The 16,866-nt window shown below is 41.5% G+C and overlaps 1 protein-coding gene across 2 annotated transcripts in view; it reads left to right on the top strand.

The window, feature by feature from the left end:
• The window catches only part of LOC124582178 (alpha-mannosidase 2), a 199,248-nt gene that overhangs the window by 133,606 nt on the left and 48,776 nt on the right, over nucleotides 1-16,866 (top strand). For both annotated transcript variants that reach the window (XM_047131307.1, XM_047131310.1), the window contains exon 12: nucleotides 12,453-12,525. In XM_047131307.1, the coding sequence (XP_046987263.1) occupies nucleotides 12,453-12,525 (73 nt within the window). The remainder of the gene's footprint in view (nucleotides 1-12,452; nucleotides 12,526-16,866) is intronic.

The raw sequence follows: 16,866 nt of genomic DNA, 5'->3' as shown, positions 1-16,866 counted from the left end.
CCTATGTAGGTCGGCATCAACAAATTATTTTCGCATTCGGAGGAGAAAGTTGGTGGTTGGAATTTCGTGAGAAGATTCCATAGCAATGAAAAACTCCTTTATTTTATGATGTCCAGCTCAAATCCTGTATATTTCAGTGACCATCTCTCCCATATTTCGCAATAATGCAAAAGTGCTGCCCTTTTTTGAACTTTTTTGATGCACTCCCCAGTCCCTGAGGGGAGAAAATCTCCGACCCAGCCGGGAATCGAACCCGGGTCCTTAGGATTGACAGTCTGTCACGCTGACCACTCAGCTACCGGGGCGGACTACCTGGTAAGGATCCCATACTGCACAGCAGTATTCTAAGAGAGGATGGCCAAGTATAGTGTAGATTGTCTCCTTAGTAGATCTGTTACATTTTCTAAGTGCCCTCCAATAAAATGCAGTCTCTGATTAGTCTTCCCCACAACATCTTCTAAGTGTTCCTTTCAATTTAAGTTGTATGTAATTGTAATTGCTAGGTATTTAGTTGAATTTACGGCCTTTACATTTGAGTAATTGAGTAATTTATCATGTAACCAAAGTTTAATGGATTCCTTTTAGCACTCACATGGATGACCTCACACTTTTCGTTATTTAGGGTCAACTGCCAATTTTCACACCATTCAGATATCTTTTCGAAATCTTTTTGCAATTGGTTTTGATCTTCTGATGACTTTATTAGTCAATAAACGACAGCGTCATCTGCAAACAACCTAAGATGGCTGCTCATATTGTCTCCCAAATCATTTATAAAGATAAGGAACAGCAAGGGACCTATAACAGCACCTTGGGGAACACCAGAAATCACATCTGTTTTACTCGATGACTTCCCATCTGTTACTACAAACTGTGACCTCTCTGACAGGAAATCACAAATCCAGTCACATAACTGAGACAACATTCCATAAGCATAGTTTCACTACAAGCCGCTTGTGTGGTACAGTATCAGAGCCTTCTGGAAATCCAGAAATACGGAATCAATCTGAAATCCCTTGACAATACCGCTCAACACTTCATGTGAATAAAGAGCTAGTTGTGTTTCACAAGAATGATGCTTTCTAAATCCATGTTGACTGTGTGTCAATAAACTGTTTTCTTTGAGGTAATTCGTAATGTCCAAACACAATATATGTTCCAAAATCCTGCTGCATATCAGTGTTAGTGATTTGGGCCTGTAATTTAGTGGATTACTCCTACTACCTTTCTTGAATATTGATGTGACCTATGCAACTTCCCAGTCTTTGGGTACGGATCTATTGTCAAACGAATGGTTTTTTTTTATGATTGTTAAGTATGGAGCTAATGCATCAGCATACTCTGAAAGGAACCTGATTGGCATACAGTGTGGACAAGAAGACTTGCTTTTATTAAGTGATTTATGATGCTTCACTACACTACACTACACTAGACCTTACAGCCACAAACAGACCAGACCTTACTGAGAGCGTCAGTATAGAAATGAGCATTAGTGTTCATGATGTCATTATAGTAGTTACGATTACAAAAGTTCTCAGTCAAGAAGGCAAGGAGTGTGTGCCTCCTAGAAATAGCAGATAAGCAGCTGTCAGCATCTCCCTTAGACAAAGAACTGATATCACTTAGTTCCTGTGAGATGGATGTAGAGGAATTATGGGCAGAGTTTAAGCAGATTGTAAATCATGGCCTGGAGAATTGTGTGCCAAGTAAGTTAATTAAGGACGGGAAAGACCCACCATGGTTTAACAATGAACTTTGGAAAATGCTGAGGAAGTAAAGGCTGTTGCACTCTCAGTTCAAAAGAGAACATACAAATGATGACAAGCAAAGGTTGGTAGAGATTCTTATATCTGTGAGAAGATCTATGTGTGAAGCATATAACATCTACCACCATCATACCTTAGCAAAAGATCTGGCAGAGGACCCGAAGGAATTCTCATCCTATGTAAACCTGCTAAGCAGATCTAAGGCTACCATGCAGTCACTCATTGACCAGTTAAGTGTGGCATTTGAAGATAGCAAAACAAAAGCAGAAGTTTCAAATTTCATGTTCAAGTTTTAAATTTTGGGATTAAGAAATTGTTCACACAGGAGAATTGTACAAAAATACCGTCATTTGACTATCAAACAGGCTACCCCATGAAAGACAGTAATAAGCATCCCTGGCATTGAGAAATAACCGGAAGAGTTGATAACAAATAAGTCACTAGGTCGGGATGGAATCCTAGTTCAGTTTTATGAAGAGTACTCTCCAATATTGGCACCTTATGTAGCTTGCATTTATTGGAAATCTCTTGCCCAGTGCAAAGTCCCTAGTGACTCCGGTATATAAGAAAGCTAAAAGAATGGACCCACAAAATTACAGACCAATATCCGTAACTTAAGTTTCCTGCAGAATCCTTGAACATACCGTATTTACTCGAATCTAAGCCGCACTTTTTTCCGGTTTTTGTAATCTAAAAAACCGCCTGCGGCTTAGAATCGAGTGCAAAGTAAGCGGAAGTTCTGAAAAATGTTGGTACGTACCGCCACAACTTGCCGTCGAATATATGTAGCGCTATACAGGCATGCTTTGCGGGCACAAAGATAAATACTGGCGCCAAAACTTCTGCGTCAATAAATAAATAAAAAAAGTGGAAGACAAGCTTTGTTTCCTCCGCCCCGAGTTTCGACCACTGCATTTTCATACATTATCCATCGAAGTAAATACAAATTCTGTATTGTTCATCTTCGAATGTTGCAATGTTTCAATGTACTACTTAAATCCGACTGGCAAGACTGTTAGGGATGTTTGTCAATATGGCCAACTCTACATTCTGAATTTTTTCCTACCTGTGAGAAGAGATGGTTGCCAATAGGAACTTTTAAGAATTTTGAATCACATGCAGTATTCTCTTCACCATAAGAATAATACGAATATAAACATTTTGCCATGTATTCTTTCGTGTTTGCTGCTATCTCAATTAAATTCTGCCTGCCTAATAAACTACGAAACTAGAGTGAGACAACAGCAAATGCGGAAGAATATACACTCCTGGAAATGGAAAAAAGAACACATTGACACCGGTGTGTCAGACCCACCATACTTGCTCCGGACACTGTGAGAGGGCTGTACAAGCAATGATCACACGCACGGCACAGCGGACACACCAGGAACCGCGGTGTTGGCCGTCGAATGGCGCTAGCTGCGCAGCATTTGTGCACCGCCGCCGTCAGTGTCAGCCAGTTTGCCGTGGCATACGGAGCTCCATCGCAGTCTTTAACACTGGTAGCATGCCCCGACAGCGTGGACGTGAACCGTATGTGCAGTTGACGGACTTTGAGCGAGGGCGTATAGTGGGCATGCGGGAGGCCGGGTGGACGTACCGCCGAATTGCTCAACACGTGGGGCGTGAGGTCTCCACAGTACATCGATGTTGTCGCCAGTGGTCGGCGGAAGGTGCACGTGCCCGTTGACCTGGGACCGGACCGCAGCGACGCACGGATGCACGCCAAGACCGTAGGATCCTACGCAGTGCCGTAGGGGACCGCACCACCACTTCCCAGCAAATTAGAGACACTGTTGCTCCTGGGGTATCGGCGAGGACCATTCGCAACCGTCTCCATGAAGCTGGGCTACGGTCCCGCACACCGTTAGGCCGTCTTCCGCTCACGCCCCAACATCGTGCAGCCCGCCTCCAGTGGTGTCGCGACAGGCGTGAATGGAGGGACGAATGGAGACGTGTCGTCTTCAGCGATGAGAGTCGCTTCTGCCTTGGTGCCAATGATGGTCGTATGCGTGTTTGGCGCCGTGCAGGTGAGCGCCACAATCAGGACTGCATACGACCGAGGCACACAGGGCCAACACCCGGCATCATGGTGTGGGGAGCGATCTCCTACACTGGCCGTACACCACTGGTGATCGTCGAGGGGACACTGAATAGTGCACGGTACATCCAAACCGTCATCGAACCCATTGTTCTACCATTCCTAGACCGGCAAGGGAACTTGCTGTTCCAACAGGACAATGCACGTCCACATGTATCCCGTGCCACTCAACGTGCTCTAGAAGGTGTAAGTCAACTACCCTGGCCAGCAAGATCTCCGGATCTGTCCCCCATTGAGCATGTTTGGGACTGGATGAAGCGTCGTCTCACGCGGTCTGCACGTCCAGCACGAACGCTGGTCCAACTGAGGCGCCAGGTGGAAATGGCATGGCAAGCCGTTCCACAGGACTACATCCAGCATCTCTACGATCGTCTCCATGGGAGAATAGCAGCCTGCATTGCTGCAAAAGGTGGGTATACACTGTACTAGTGCCGACATTGTGCATGCTCTGTTGCCTGTGTCTATGTGCCTGTGGTTCTGTCAGTGTGATCATGTGATTTATCTGACCCCAGGAATGTGTCAATAAAGTTTCCCCTTCCTGGGACAATGAATTCACGGTGTTCTTATTTCAATTTCCAGGAGTGTACATGTCATGTTTATATTCGTATTATTCTTATGCGTACTAGTGATACAGTCAGAAATGAAGCACGGCAATTGACTAGATTTTTAAATCTAAGATGGCTCTAATTTCTGCGCAGAATGTAATGTACTAAAGAGGCATCTGCAAAGATTTTCAAACGGAGAATTTTCACTAAACTCTCGTTCAGATCTTCTATCTATCATATGCAGTCTATTATTTGGTTCTTGTCGATCATTATCAAAGAACGCAGCAGTGTAAGTAACAACAAATAGCAGTCTCTTGCCATTGTTTCGCTAATGAGACGATTCCACTACATTTAAAAAAAAAAAAAAAAAAAAAAAAAGGGGGGGGGGGGGGGTGGGGGGGCGGCGGTAGCACGCACAAAACAAGCCATGACGCGAGCGGCGACAGGCCGTAAACATTATCAGAATGCGACAAAGCATCTTCAGCTTAGAGTGACGTCAACACCTATAACAAAGAGAACGGCACTTATCAGATCAAAGAAAAATAAGCAATCAGTTCAAACCAGACAAAGCATGTGAAAAAGGAAGGGTACCCGTATAAATACGGATGGAGCGCCTGACACATAGCAGTGGCTACCTGGGAATGCTTAGCTGCTAAGCTTACGACTCGAACCAAACTACTGTAGCTGTATCGTCATTCATTCTACCTAAATTGTGTATCATATTACAATGGACCAACATTGTTTCGATTTGAAGGTGCGGCCTAAAACTTTTCTCCCTCCTTTAATTTCGAGTCTCAAATTTTAGGTGCGGCTTAGATTCGGGAAAATTTTTTTTCCTTGATTTCAGTCTCATTTTTCAGGTGCGGCTTAGATTCGAGTGCGGCTTAGATTCGAGTAAATACGGTATTCTCAGTTATATATAATTAATTTTCTTGAGGCTGAGAAGCTTGTGTCCACAAATTAGCGTGGTCTTAGAAAGCATCACTCCTGCGAAATGCATCTTGCCCATTTCTCACATTATATGTTGTGAACTATGGATGAAGGGCAGCAGGCATATTCCACATTTTTAGATTTCTGGAAAGCATTCTGCATGGTGCGCCATTGCAAACTGTTAACAAAGGTAAAAGTGTATGGAATAGGTTCCCACCTGTGTGAGTGGCTCGAAGACTTATTGAGTAAAAAATTATGGTTGTTTCTTGATGATGCTTTGATGTACAGGAAGGTATCAAAGTTGAGTATACAAGAGTAGTTCTAGTTAATGTGATAAACGGCAGCTGGCTCTAAATGTCGGAAAAGTGTAAGTTACTGCAACTGAGTAGGAAAAACAAACCCATAATGTTTGGATACTGCATTAGTAGAGTTCTGCTTGACACAGCCATGTCATTTAAATATCTGGGTGTAACATTGCTAAGTGATATGAAATGGAATGAGCATGTGAAGATTGCGGTAGGGAAGGTGGATGGTCGACTTATGTTTATTGGGAGAATGTCGGGAAAGTGTGGTTCTTCTGTAAAGGAGACTGCATACACCTGTAGGGTCCTAGTGCAACCTGTTCTTGGGTACTGCTCAAGTGTGTGGGATCCACACCAGGTCAGTTTAAAGGAAGACATTGAAGTAGTTTGTAGTTTATTGCTAGGTTCGAACAACACACAAGTGTTACAGAGATGCTTCGAGACCGTGAATGGAAGTCCCTGGAGAGAAGGATACGTTCTTGTCGAGGAACACTTCTGAGGAAGTTTAGGGAACTGGCATTTGAATCTGACTGCAGAACGATTATGATGCCCATGCATCACCATAAGATACGAGAAATTAGGGCTCCTGTAGAACCACATAGACAGTCTTTTTTCCTTGCTCTATTTGCAAGTGGAACAGGATAGGAAATAGCTAATAGTGGTATAGGGCACCCTTTGCCATGCACCGTGTGGTGGCTTGCGGAATATGTATGTATACATAGATGTGGATGTAGTTATAAAAGGCGTAGCCAATGGATTCATATTACAGCTCCCTGTTCTGCAAACACTAGTATCTTTACAGATGAGATCTAGTTTCCCATAATCTGTGATCTCACATTATTTCCTACTTGCACCTTCATGTGCTGCCTATTGTGCAAATCATCATCTTCATGCATTGGTGAGTGTGATCTATAAATAGGTTCTTTCTGTCTGTTAGTCTAGCTATTATTTGCTGTTACATTGTGCCTGCTTCTTGTTCCCCTTCCATGATTGTTTTGGAACATGCCCAATCTGTCTACATTTACCTTTTGATGGTTTTTTATGTTTTCCTGGGGCAGAAAATTATTGTTCGCTTTCTTCTCTTCCTGCAGCATTTATGTCTTTTACATATAATTAATATAAACTTATTAGTATAATCTCTGGGAGCAGCAATAATTTTGTTATGCCCATTCATCAGCTACTGTCCATCCAAACCCGTAAGAATGCTCTGGCTCCAGTATATTCATTATATATGACAACTTTGTAACCCACTTTAAAGCAAATATTATTACACTTTCATTCTTGGACTGAACGTTTCTTTTGTCCTGGAGGTGTTTTGTAATTTCTTCTGTTTTCTTCTGACCCCAAATTAATTTTTTTAAAATGCATCCTTAAATTTTGCTAATTTTGCGTACTGCTGAGTAGTTGTTACACCCCACTTTCTAGTTTCTCCCAAAAATTTTGATCTAATGAAACTGATTGTTTGCTACCAGCCCATAATTTCGGCAAAACATTTTCAAAATCATTCAAAAATTCCTTTTTATGCACATTTATGGATGGATAAAAACGTAAAAACTGCCTGTTTGTAATATAATCGACTTCATGTGATTCAGTAACAAGAATACATTCAACACTGTTAGTACCTATTCTCATGTTATTCTCTACCTTAGGCAATGTATTGTCATGCCCATGCAGTCTACTTTGTACTGTCTCATCTTGGTTAGTCAGCAAATCTACATTAGATTCTACAGGGTGTCCGAAAAGTCTTTCCCTGGTTACACACATTTATAACTCAGGCTAGAAGGAAGATACAAATAGGAAACCGGTGTCTAATTGTTTACTATCAAAGTTTTTTCACACATCAGTAAACTTCCACATGAGCACCCTTGGTAGCACGTAGCACATCTAGGTGATATTCAGTTTCCGTCCACACATTAGCCAACATGATGGGCCAACGGTTTGGCCTCCACGCTCTCCTGACATAACCCCTTAGACTTCTTTTTATGGGGTTATGTCAAGGACGAGGTCTACCGAACACGCGTACCAGATCTTGAAACCCTGCGGCAACGGATAACCACAGTTGTTGAATCGATCCCTCCAGTGATGTTGGCTAATGTGTGGACGGAAATTGAATATTGCCTAGATGTGCTACCAAAGGTGCTCATGTGGAAGTTTACTGATGTGTGAAAAAAACTTTGATAGTTTGTAAACAATTAGACACCAGTTTCATATTACTTCTAGCCTGAGTTATCAATTTATGTAATCAGGGAAAGACTTTTCGGATACCCTGTACTACTTCCACACGATCAGCTTTATTTTTTATAGATTTCAAATTTTCTTCACTTTTAGCAGAAATTTTGCTAACCAAATTTTCATTTTCACAAACATATTCAACAGCAGCAACTTTCTGCTCAACTTAGTGTACATTCTGTGTTAGCTGATCTACACTCTTTACTTCCATTAGCTATCTTTTTAATTACCCCTGGTAATTCACTTTTCATACTCATTTTTTCTCAATTTGGGAAACTCTTTCCACAGTTGTAGTGTTAAACAAGTACAAATCAGATTACTGGTGCTCTGTTTTTTCATTAATTTCAAATTTGCACGTTTTAAACTCACCTGCCAAACTACTGGCTCTACCAGATTATTGTTTAAACTCACTAGATTGTTGTTTAAGTTCACTAGACAGTCTTTTGTTTGCTCATGTCTTTTTTTCAAATCCTTACTGATCCATAGATATTTCTCATTACTAAAACATCAATGATGCAGATCTCTCTTGGAAACATTCTGGTTAACTTTTCTTCTGTACAACTCCCTATTCGCTTTGTTTTACAGGCAGTAAATCAAATTTGGCATCTGTTTCCATAATTTTCTGTTCATTTACGGTACACCAGCCTGATTAATATTAGCAGAATCAGAAGAAATTAAAATCATGCAACTGCTCATTGCCAAAATTGGCAATGTCTCCCAAAGTTGCATTTATTGCAACATTACATTTCAGTTCCACTTTACAGTTGGAGGTAACAACTGAAACATCATTATTTTCTAATTCCCTTGTTTGTCTTTGTCGTAAGTGCTTGCTTGCCTGGCACTCTCACTAAACTTGACCACATCCCTTTTTTCATAACTACAGAACAGTCACTCTCTTCCATCAAGACAAGTTTTTTAATACCAGCCAATACCAAACCAAAAAATAACTTGCCTTCAGTTGTTTACCATATCCACTGCATGTCATCTCTGCACATCCAACCTACACCTACTGCTATGCCACTTACCAAGTCCTCATCTACTGCAGTCACCATCAACAGTGGTCTGCTGCACCAGTCATTAACTGCAAAATATGCTGCCTCCTCTGTTATGTGGATGGTATCTGCCATCCACTTCCCATCATAGTGATCCAGTGTTTGCTACGTTGGTCTTCTTTTCTCACTTTTTATTCACTATATCATGTCTTTTGCTCAGTATGCTACATTGCCCTTCTTCAGAATTACTCTTGGTCGCAGTTTTAACCTACTACATCTTTTCAGTACCCCATGTCTGTTATTTTTTACCAACTGCATTATCAACCCTTCTTTAGATGAGTTTATTAAATACTGTAATTAGTTTAGGAAAATCCAGTAATAATGCGTTAATCTCTTCTTTGCAAAACAGAACTACTGGAGGACATTTCTCATTTTTCCAAGGCTGTAAGCTAGTGTATTTGAAATCACATATTTCCCCATTGTATATGACTCACTCGTACAATCCAGATACATTGTCCCCACAGTCTCGTAATACCCTCAGTTATTCACAGTTATAAGAGTCTGCTGAAAAGTAATGCCTCTGAATTTTTTATGTGAAAACTCTAAACGATTTTTAAATAAAACAAATTTCATTAACATTTTGCACCTTTATTCTTCATGTCTACTTATTTGTTTCTCAATACAGTCAGCCTGGCAATGAACACAATTTTTTCAGCGAAAGACCATTTTGTCAATACTGTCACTGTAAAGTCTTTGACTTTGTTGTCAGAGTCACAACCTCAACTCTGTGTGTGAACTTGTTCATCGCTATCAAATTGAAGTCCTCAAAGGTGTTCTTTAAGTTTTGGAAACTTGAAAATCAGATGAGGCCACATTTGGACTGTATGGAGGATGATATGAGACAGTGAGTCCAAGATGTTTGGATGTTGCAGTGTTCTTGTGTGGTCTGCCATTGTCATGCTGAAGAAGAAGGTGGTTCATGTGTGGACAATCTCTTTGAATTGATGGTTTTAGTTTTTTTGGAGGATTTCAGCACGGTGTATCTCATGCATCGACGTATTTGCATTATACACCACCATGTTGTACACTACAATTCAAAGCCCTGTAGCAGCAGAAGGTTGCAAATTGCATCAGCGAAGTGGGAAAATTGACTGTGTAATGTGCATGACTTGTAGTATCTCAACTGATATTGAGAACAGAATTTAAAAAAATTCAGAGCCCTCGGACAGAAATTCATAAGTAGCATACACCTCATAGTTATACCTTTACTGACTCAATAAGAAATCAAAGGCAATCAATATTATTTACTACACAGGTATGCCGAAGAAACTAGTATAGGCATACACATTCAAATACAGAGATATGTTGACAGGTGGAATACGGCACTGCAGTCAGCAATGCCTGTATAAGACAACATGTTTCTGGCACAGTTGTTAGATTGGTTACTGCCGCTACAATGGCAGATTATCGAAATTTAAGTGAGTTGAAACGTGGTGTTATAGTCAGCGCATGAGCGAGGGGACACAGAATTTCCAAGGTAGCAATGAGGTGGGGATTTTCCTGTATGACCATTCCACGAGTGTACCGTGAATATCAGGAATTTGGTAAAATGTCAAATCTCTGACATTGCTACAGCTGCAAAAATATCCTGCGAAAACATGACCACTGACAACTGAAGAGAATTGTTCAGAGTGACAGGAGTGCAACCCTTCTACAAACTGCCGCAGATTTCAATGCCAGGCCATCAACAAGTGTCGGTGTACGAACCATTCAATGAAACAACATCGAAATGGGATTTCGGAGCCAAAGGCCCGCTCGTGTACTCTTGATGTCTGCACAACACAAAGCTTTACGCCTCCTCAGGGCCTGTAAATGCTGACATTGGACTGTTGATGACTGGAAACATTTTGCCTGATCAGATGAGTCTCTTTTCAGATTGTATCGAGCAGATTGACATGTACGGATATGGAGACAACCACATGAATTCATGGACCGTCCATGTCAGCAGGGAACTGTTCAAGCTTGCGAAGGCTCTATAATGGTGTGAAGCATGTGCAGTTGGAGTGATATGGGACCCCTGATATGTCTAGATATGACTCGTGACAGATGACACGTACGTAGGCATTCTATCTGATCACCTGCAACCATTCATGTCCATAGTGCATTCCGCCAGACTTCGGAAATTCCAGCAGGACAATGTGACACCCTACACATCCAGAATTGTTACAGAGTGGCTCCAGAAACACTCTTCTGAGTTTAAATGCTTCCGCTGGCCAGCAAACTCCCCAGACACAAACATTATTGAGCATATGTGGGAATTCTTGCAATGTGCTGTTCAGAAGAGATCTCCACCCCCTCGTACTCTTATGGATTTATGGACAGCTGTGCAGGATTCATGGTGTCAGTTCCCTCCAGCAGTACTTCAGACATTAGTTGAATCCATGCCATGTCATGTTGCGGCATTTCTGTGTGCTCGCGGGGGCGCTACACGATATTAGACAGGTATACCAGTTTACTTGGCTCTTCGATGTATGAAGTATAAGGTTAATGACCAACAAACATTCTTATATAAAATCAAATAATTTACAGAAAACCATTTTTCGTTGTTGCTGAGAAGCTAGTGATACCATCAGATTTCTTTATGAATGGCTAGGCAAAACATACTTACGTACTTGATGGGAAGTTGCTAATTTCATGTAAGGTTTAAATTTTAATGAGTTACAAGTATTAGACATATATTTACACTGCTGTTAGCTATTTACATGGGAAATATTATATAAAGTTTGTTCCATTTAGTACATGGCAAATGTATTTAATTTTACAATAGCTTAAGTAATATTTAGTTACCTATACAGAGCGAGACTCCTTGGCAAGAGCTGCATGCTGTCAGATAGCTGACTCACATGAATGAACATCTGCCACAGAGAAGCCATGACACACCATTATTATGAATGTAACTTAAGACTTATTCTATATGAGTGATGCATTGTGCTGTAGCAAATGTTTGTTATTATACCTGTATTTATAATTTAGGCTTTTGACATTATTACAGATAAGAAGCCAAGGCCTTCTGTAAATCGTGTCATTTCCTATTTACAGGACAAATGTTGCGTTGCCTTCCCAGATGTGTAATTCTGTTCTGATGTTTGACAGAAATACTTGTCTGTGGCATAAGAGAAAAGCTTTTCTGGTGTTTAATGCTGTCATTCAATAGAATTTAAGCTGAAGACGGCTTCTCCATAATTTTGTGGTACCTATTTGTGCAGAACTTCAAAATGTGCTGTACCCTCAACAGTTGTTATGTCTTTAAAAATATCTAGGGCTTCCTTTGTTTTAAATGAAATGACAGCATGCTGACCACTGTTTCATAGAACTCTATGACAACATTCAAAAACTAGTCATAAATGGTTGGAAAAGTTCACACTGTAAAAGAGATTTTATGCTTTGCTATGTAGTTGTAAATGTGAAGTTCGTAGTGCAAGTGTAAATTTTAGTGTGAATAGACATAGTTTAAGTTTTCTGATTATCTGTGATTTTTGTCAGCTGCACATGTGTGCTACACATCTCTAATAAACTATCTCATACAGGATGCATGATGCTATTACTGGGCTGCAACATGTAATTCAACAGTCTGCGCATTATCTTCTATCTCCACAACAGGTAAGAAGTAGTAGCAATATTTTTATGTGTCAGTTACGTTGTGTTCTGATATAATTTTATTTTTATTATTTTTTTAATGAAATTTTAAACCATTTAATGGAATTCACTTGTAAATCATACAAAGAGATAGATGGGCTCGCCAATACTTAGCTTAGCTCAGTACATTTGACAGTCACACAAGACTCATGAAAATAAATAACATCTAGCTGTTTGAAACTTGTTCCATCATCAGAGAAGAGAGAGGAGGGGGAAAAACTCATACATATACATCTATATACATGTGACACACACACACACACACACACACACACACACACAGGGGGATCAAAGAGGAGACAGCAGTAGAGATTAACACAGGTTGTGTCTAGGGGTGTGGCTGAACTTAATCATTATTATATTATTTTTTTGCTTTCTCTGAACCTCACCTGTGTCTTTGTCAAATCTTCATATATACCTCTCATGTATCCATTCTGTATCATAATCTTATACCACAGTACTTACATTCCTTCCTCAAACATGCTTTCACCATAACCGGACTGCAATCCACATACTTTTTCTCCAGTCCTGCCTGACCCTTGGAATTGCCCCAGAGACTACCTTTAAAATTTCGTATCTCTGTGGATGCAACCCTTCTTTCCACCAGTCTCTCCTTGTTCAAAATCTTCAGTCATTAGCAATTACCCACCTTATCCTTTAATTATATATTGTTTCATGCAACCATCACACCTAACAACTCCTATCTCTTTTCAAAATCACCAGCTCATTTAACACACTTAGGAACATCATTCTAGAAGTTAGCTGTAAACTTGAGCTTAATGCCACACACCACCCAAAAAAACTGTCCACCATGCTTGTCCAACGCCAAAAAAGTGGTGTCCCTGCCCACTCCCCCCCCCCCCCCCCCCCCCCCCCCCTCCCGCTTCCCAAGTAGCCAACAAATCCAGTCTGGCATCCTTACTTGGAATTCCAATCACAGCACATGTTCCACCCAGATGCAGCCACAACTATAACTATGCTCAAATGCCACACAACACCAGTTCCAATTCACTTCTAACCCTCTCACCAAGGTTCCTCCCTGCTCCTGAGACATGTGCCCTGTCAAAAGGCTTAACCTTTAGTCACACACCTAAATTCAGTGATACTACCATGGTCAAAGATCTCCTCCCTTTACTGGAAAACCCAACTGAAAATATCATTCCACCACCAAGTCACAACCCCCAAGTTGCAGAGCCAGCATTGACCCTTGCATGGAACAACTCTGACCAATGGCCCAAAGTGACCTTCCTCCTCTCCCCAAAAATTATGCCTTGCTGCTGTATCAGGAATTACTGACATCCAATATTGCCTCCTAGTCTTTCCTGTAGAGCACCCAAACAACTTTCAACATCAGTCTAGCTGAAACCCATACCATTTGGAAGCTGAGTGCAGACCGTTCTGTCATCTTCCCAGTGAGTAAAGGCTCCACAACTGTGGTACTTGTCCATGGGGAGTATGAGTCAGAGGGATTGAATCAATTGTGACACCTCAACCTACAAAGCTGTTCCACATGACCCCATCCCCTCCATTCAGGCAGAACTGCAGAAAGTATTAAAAACTGTAGGTCCCTTACAAGGTCTCACAACTGCCTCCACAGACCTACTGAACCCAACTGAGCCACATACCCCTGCTTGCTACATAGTACCCAAAATCAACAAAGAAAACCATCCACTCTGTCACATAGTAGCAAACTTCAAAGCTTCAGTGGAAAGGATCTCAGCTCTGGTTGACCAGCACTTCCAATCTGTCAACAGCAACCTTCCAGTCAACAGCAACTTTCCATCCTACATCAAATCTACCCCACACCTCTCCTGCCTGAACCTTCCTGGTCACCATGTATACTACATTTATCCACACAAACATGTAACATACTCATGGTCTCTTTGCCGTTGAGCACTACCTCTCCCAGAACCCACTCGAAAGCCTCCCAAAAACCTTGTTCCTTCTCACTTGCTGACTTTATTCTCACCCATAATTACTGAGCGAGGTGGCGCAGTGGTTAGCACACTGGACTCGCATTCGGGAGGACGACGGTTCAATCCCGCGTCCGGCCATCCTGATTTAGGTTTTCCGTGATTTCCCTAGATCACTCCAGGCAAATGCCGCGATGGTTCCTTTGAAAGGGCACAGCCGACTTCCTTCCCCATCCTTCCGTAATCCGAGCTTGTGCTCCGTCTCTAATGACCTCGTTGTCGACGGGACGTTGAACACCAATATCCTCCTCCTCCTCACCCATAATTAGTTCATTTTTGAGGGCCAGAACTACAAACAAATCACGAGCACAGCAATGGGAACAAGGACAGTCCCATCCCATGCCAGCCTTTCCACGGGCCACATGGAAGAGGCATTTCGCAAGACCCAGCATCTGCTCCCCCTGTTTTGGTATAGGTTTTTCTTGATGACATCATTTTGGACTCTTGGTGAAGCAGAACTTCTTAACTTCATTCAAAATCGCAACTCAGACAAACTGTCCACCTGGGGGTTCCCAACACCTCATAATGGAGCATGTCCTCCAGCATAACTGGGGTCCTAGGCACATGCTACATTGCACGAGTCATTTAGATTGTTCCACCCAACACCAGTCCCTCAGAACTGTGCAGATGGGAACTTTCACTACAAAACGTTCTTTCAGCCTGCCAACTCCCTGGACTCAGCCTATATTAATCTATACTCCTGTCTCTTCTTTGATCCTCCACTCTTTATTTTTTCACACTGTGCAGCACTGTGTATATGTGTGTGTGTGTGACCTGTTTCACTCTGCATTTTCTCCTTTTAATCAATCACTCTGCATTTTACATCATTTTTTATTTGTTATCTTTTTCTTCATAGTTAGTATCATTAATCTTATTCATCTCACATATACCTCTTTAATTCTCAATCTATCTTCTTTTTTCTTTGAAGCTGGCATAGTATCTATGATGCACTGTCTTTGACTTCCGTTTGGTACCCTTACTCCAGCTATGCTTACCTCACCCTTGTTACTTCATAATCTAAATTGTGAGTGATCTGCATCCTCTTACCCTTTTTTCACCCATTTTTCCCCACTCCTTTCTACTCGGTATTGAAGGAACAAGTTCTCAATAACTAGACTTTATTTATTTTCATCAGTTCTGTGTGACTGTCAGCTGTATGATCTAAGGTAAGATCTGGCCACCCCGTCTGTGTCTTTGTATATTTTTGACATTTCTGTATGAGATTCTCCTTTTAATCAATCACTCTTAATTTAATTCAACAAAAGTAGTAACAGAGTAGTAAATTTTCCTTCTTATTTTACATTATCTCTCGCAGCAGCTGTGGACAATTTGTAATGCATGAGTACACAGTACATCTTATTTACAGTACTTTATATATGTGTGAATTTCATTCACAGAATGTAAGTGTGAACTGATATAACACTTTCATCTAGAGATTCCAATGTTGAAGCAAATATTTTCAATTACACACACAAATTAGAATATGTTCTTATGATACTCACTTATAAAATGTGCCTCAATCTTTACATGCTGTAGCCTTAAAAGACTTGTATGTATATTTTTCTTCTGCCTTTTATGTATGAAATGTTGAAATGTAACAATCTGAAGAAGTGTGATCTCTCTCTCTCCCCCCCCCTCCCTCCCTCCCTCTCCCCCTCCCCTCCCCTCCCTCCCTCCCTCCCCTCCCCTTCCCTTTCCCCCTCAGTCCGGAACCGCGGGACTGCTACGGTCGCAGGTTCGAATCCTGCCTCGGGCATGGGTGTGTGTGATGTCCTTAGGTTAGTTAGGTTTAAGTAGTTCTAAGTTCTAGGGGACTTATGACCTAAGATGTTGAGTCCCATAGTGCTCAGAGCCTTTCCCCCTCCCCTTCTTCCCTTCCCCTTCCCCCCTCCCCTTCCCCTTTCCTCCCTCTCCCCCCCTCTCTGTTGAGACCTACATTTTATCACCAGAAAATTATTTATCAGTAAAGGTGACTTCATAATGTTTTCTCACTCAGTACATCAAAAGATGCAAAATGACAGGTCCCCAACTTTATTTGCAGTGGCATGCGTATGTGAATACTTGACGTGTGATAGTCACCTTGGTTACAGAGAGCAGCAGTACAATGGACTGCAGGGTCACATTGTGTGGGTTGCTAAACACAGTGCAGAGGAAGACTGTACACACAGCAGCCTGTGGTGCTCCTGTTAGTCAGAAGTTTCGTGTCATTTGATGATGAGATGGATGAGTAAAATTGTGCATGGCATGTGATTTGTAGAAGATGAAGCAGCGTCAAACTTGTATCAATGATCCAGAGTCCTGGAATTTTCTCATAGAACTGCTGATTGCTGAC

Source organism: Schistocerca americana, chromosome 1 (genome assembly GCF_021461395.2).
Source record: "Schistocerca americana isolate TAMUIC-IGC-003095 chromosome 1, iqSchAmer2.1, whole genome shotgun sequence".
Classification (NCBI taxonomy): domain Eukaryota; kingdom Metazoa; phylum Arthropoda; class Insecta; order Orthoptera; family Acrididae; genus Schistocerca; species Schistocerca americana.
This window is presented reverse-complemented; position numbering and strand designations above follow the sequence as displayed.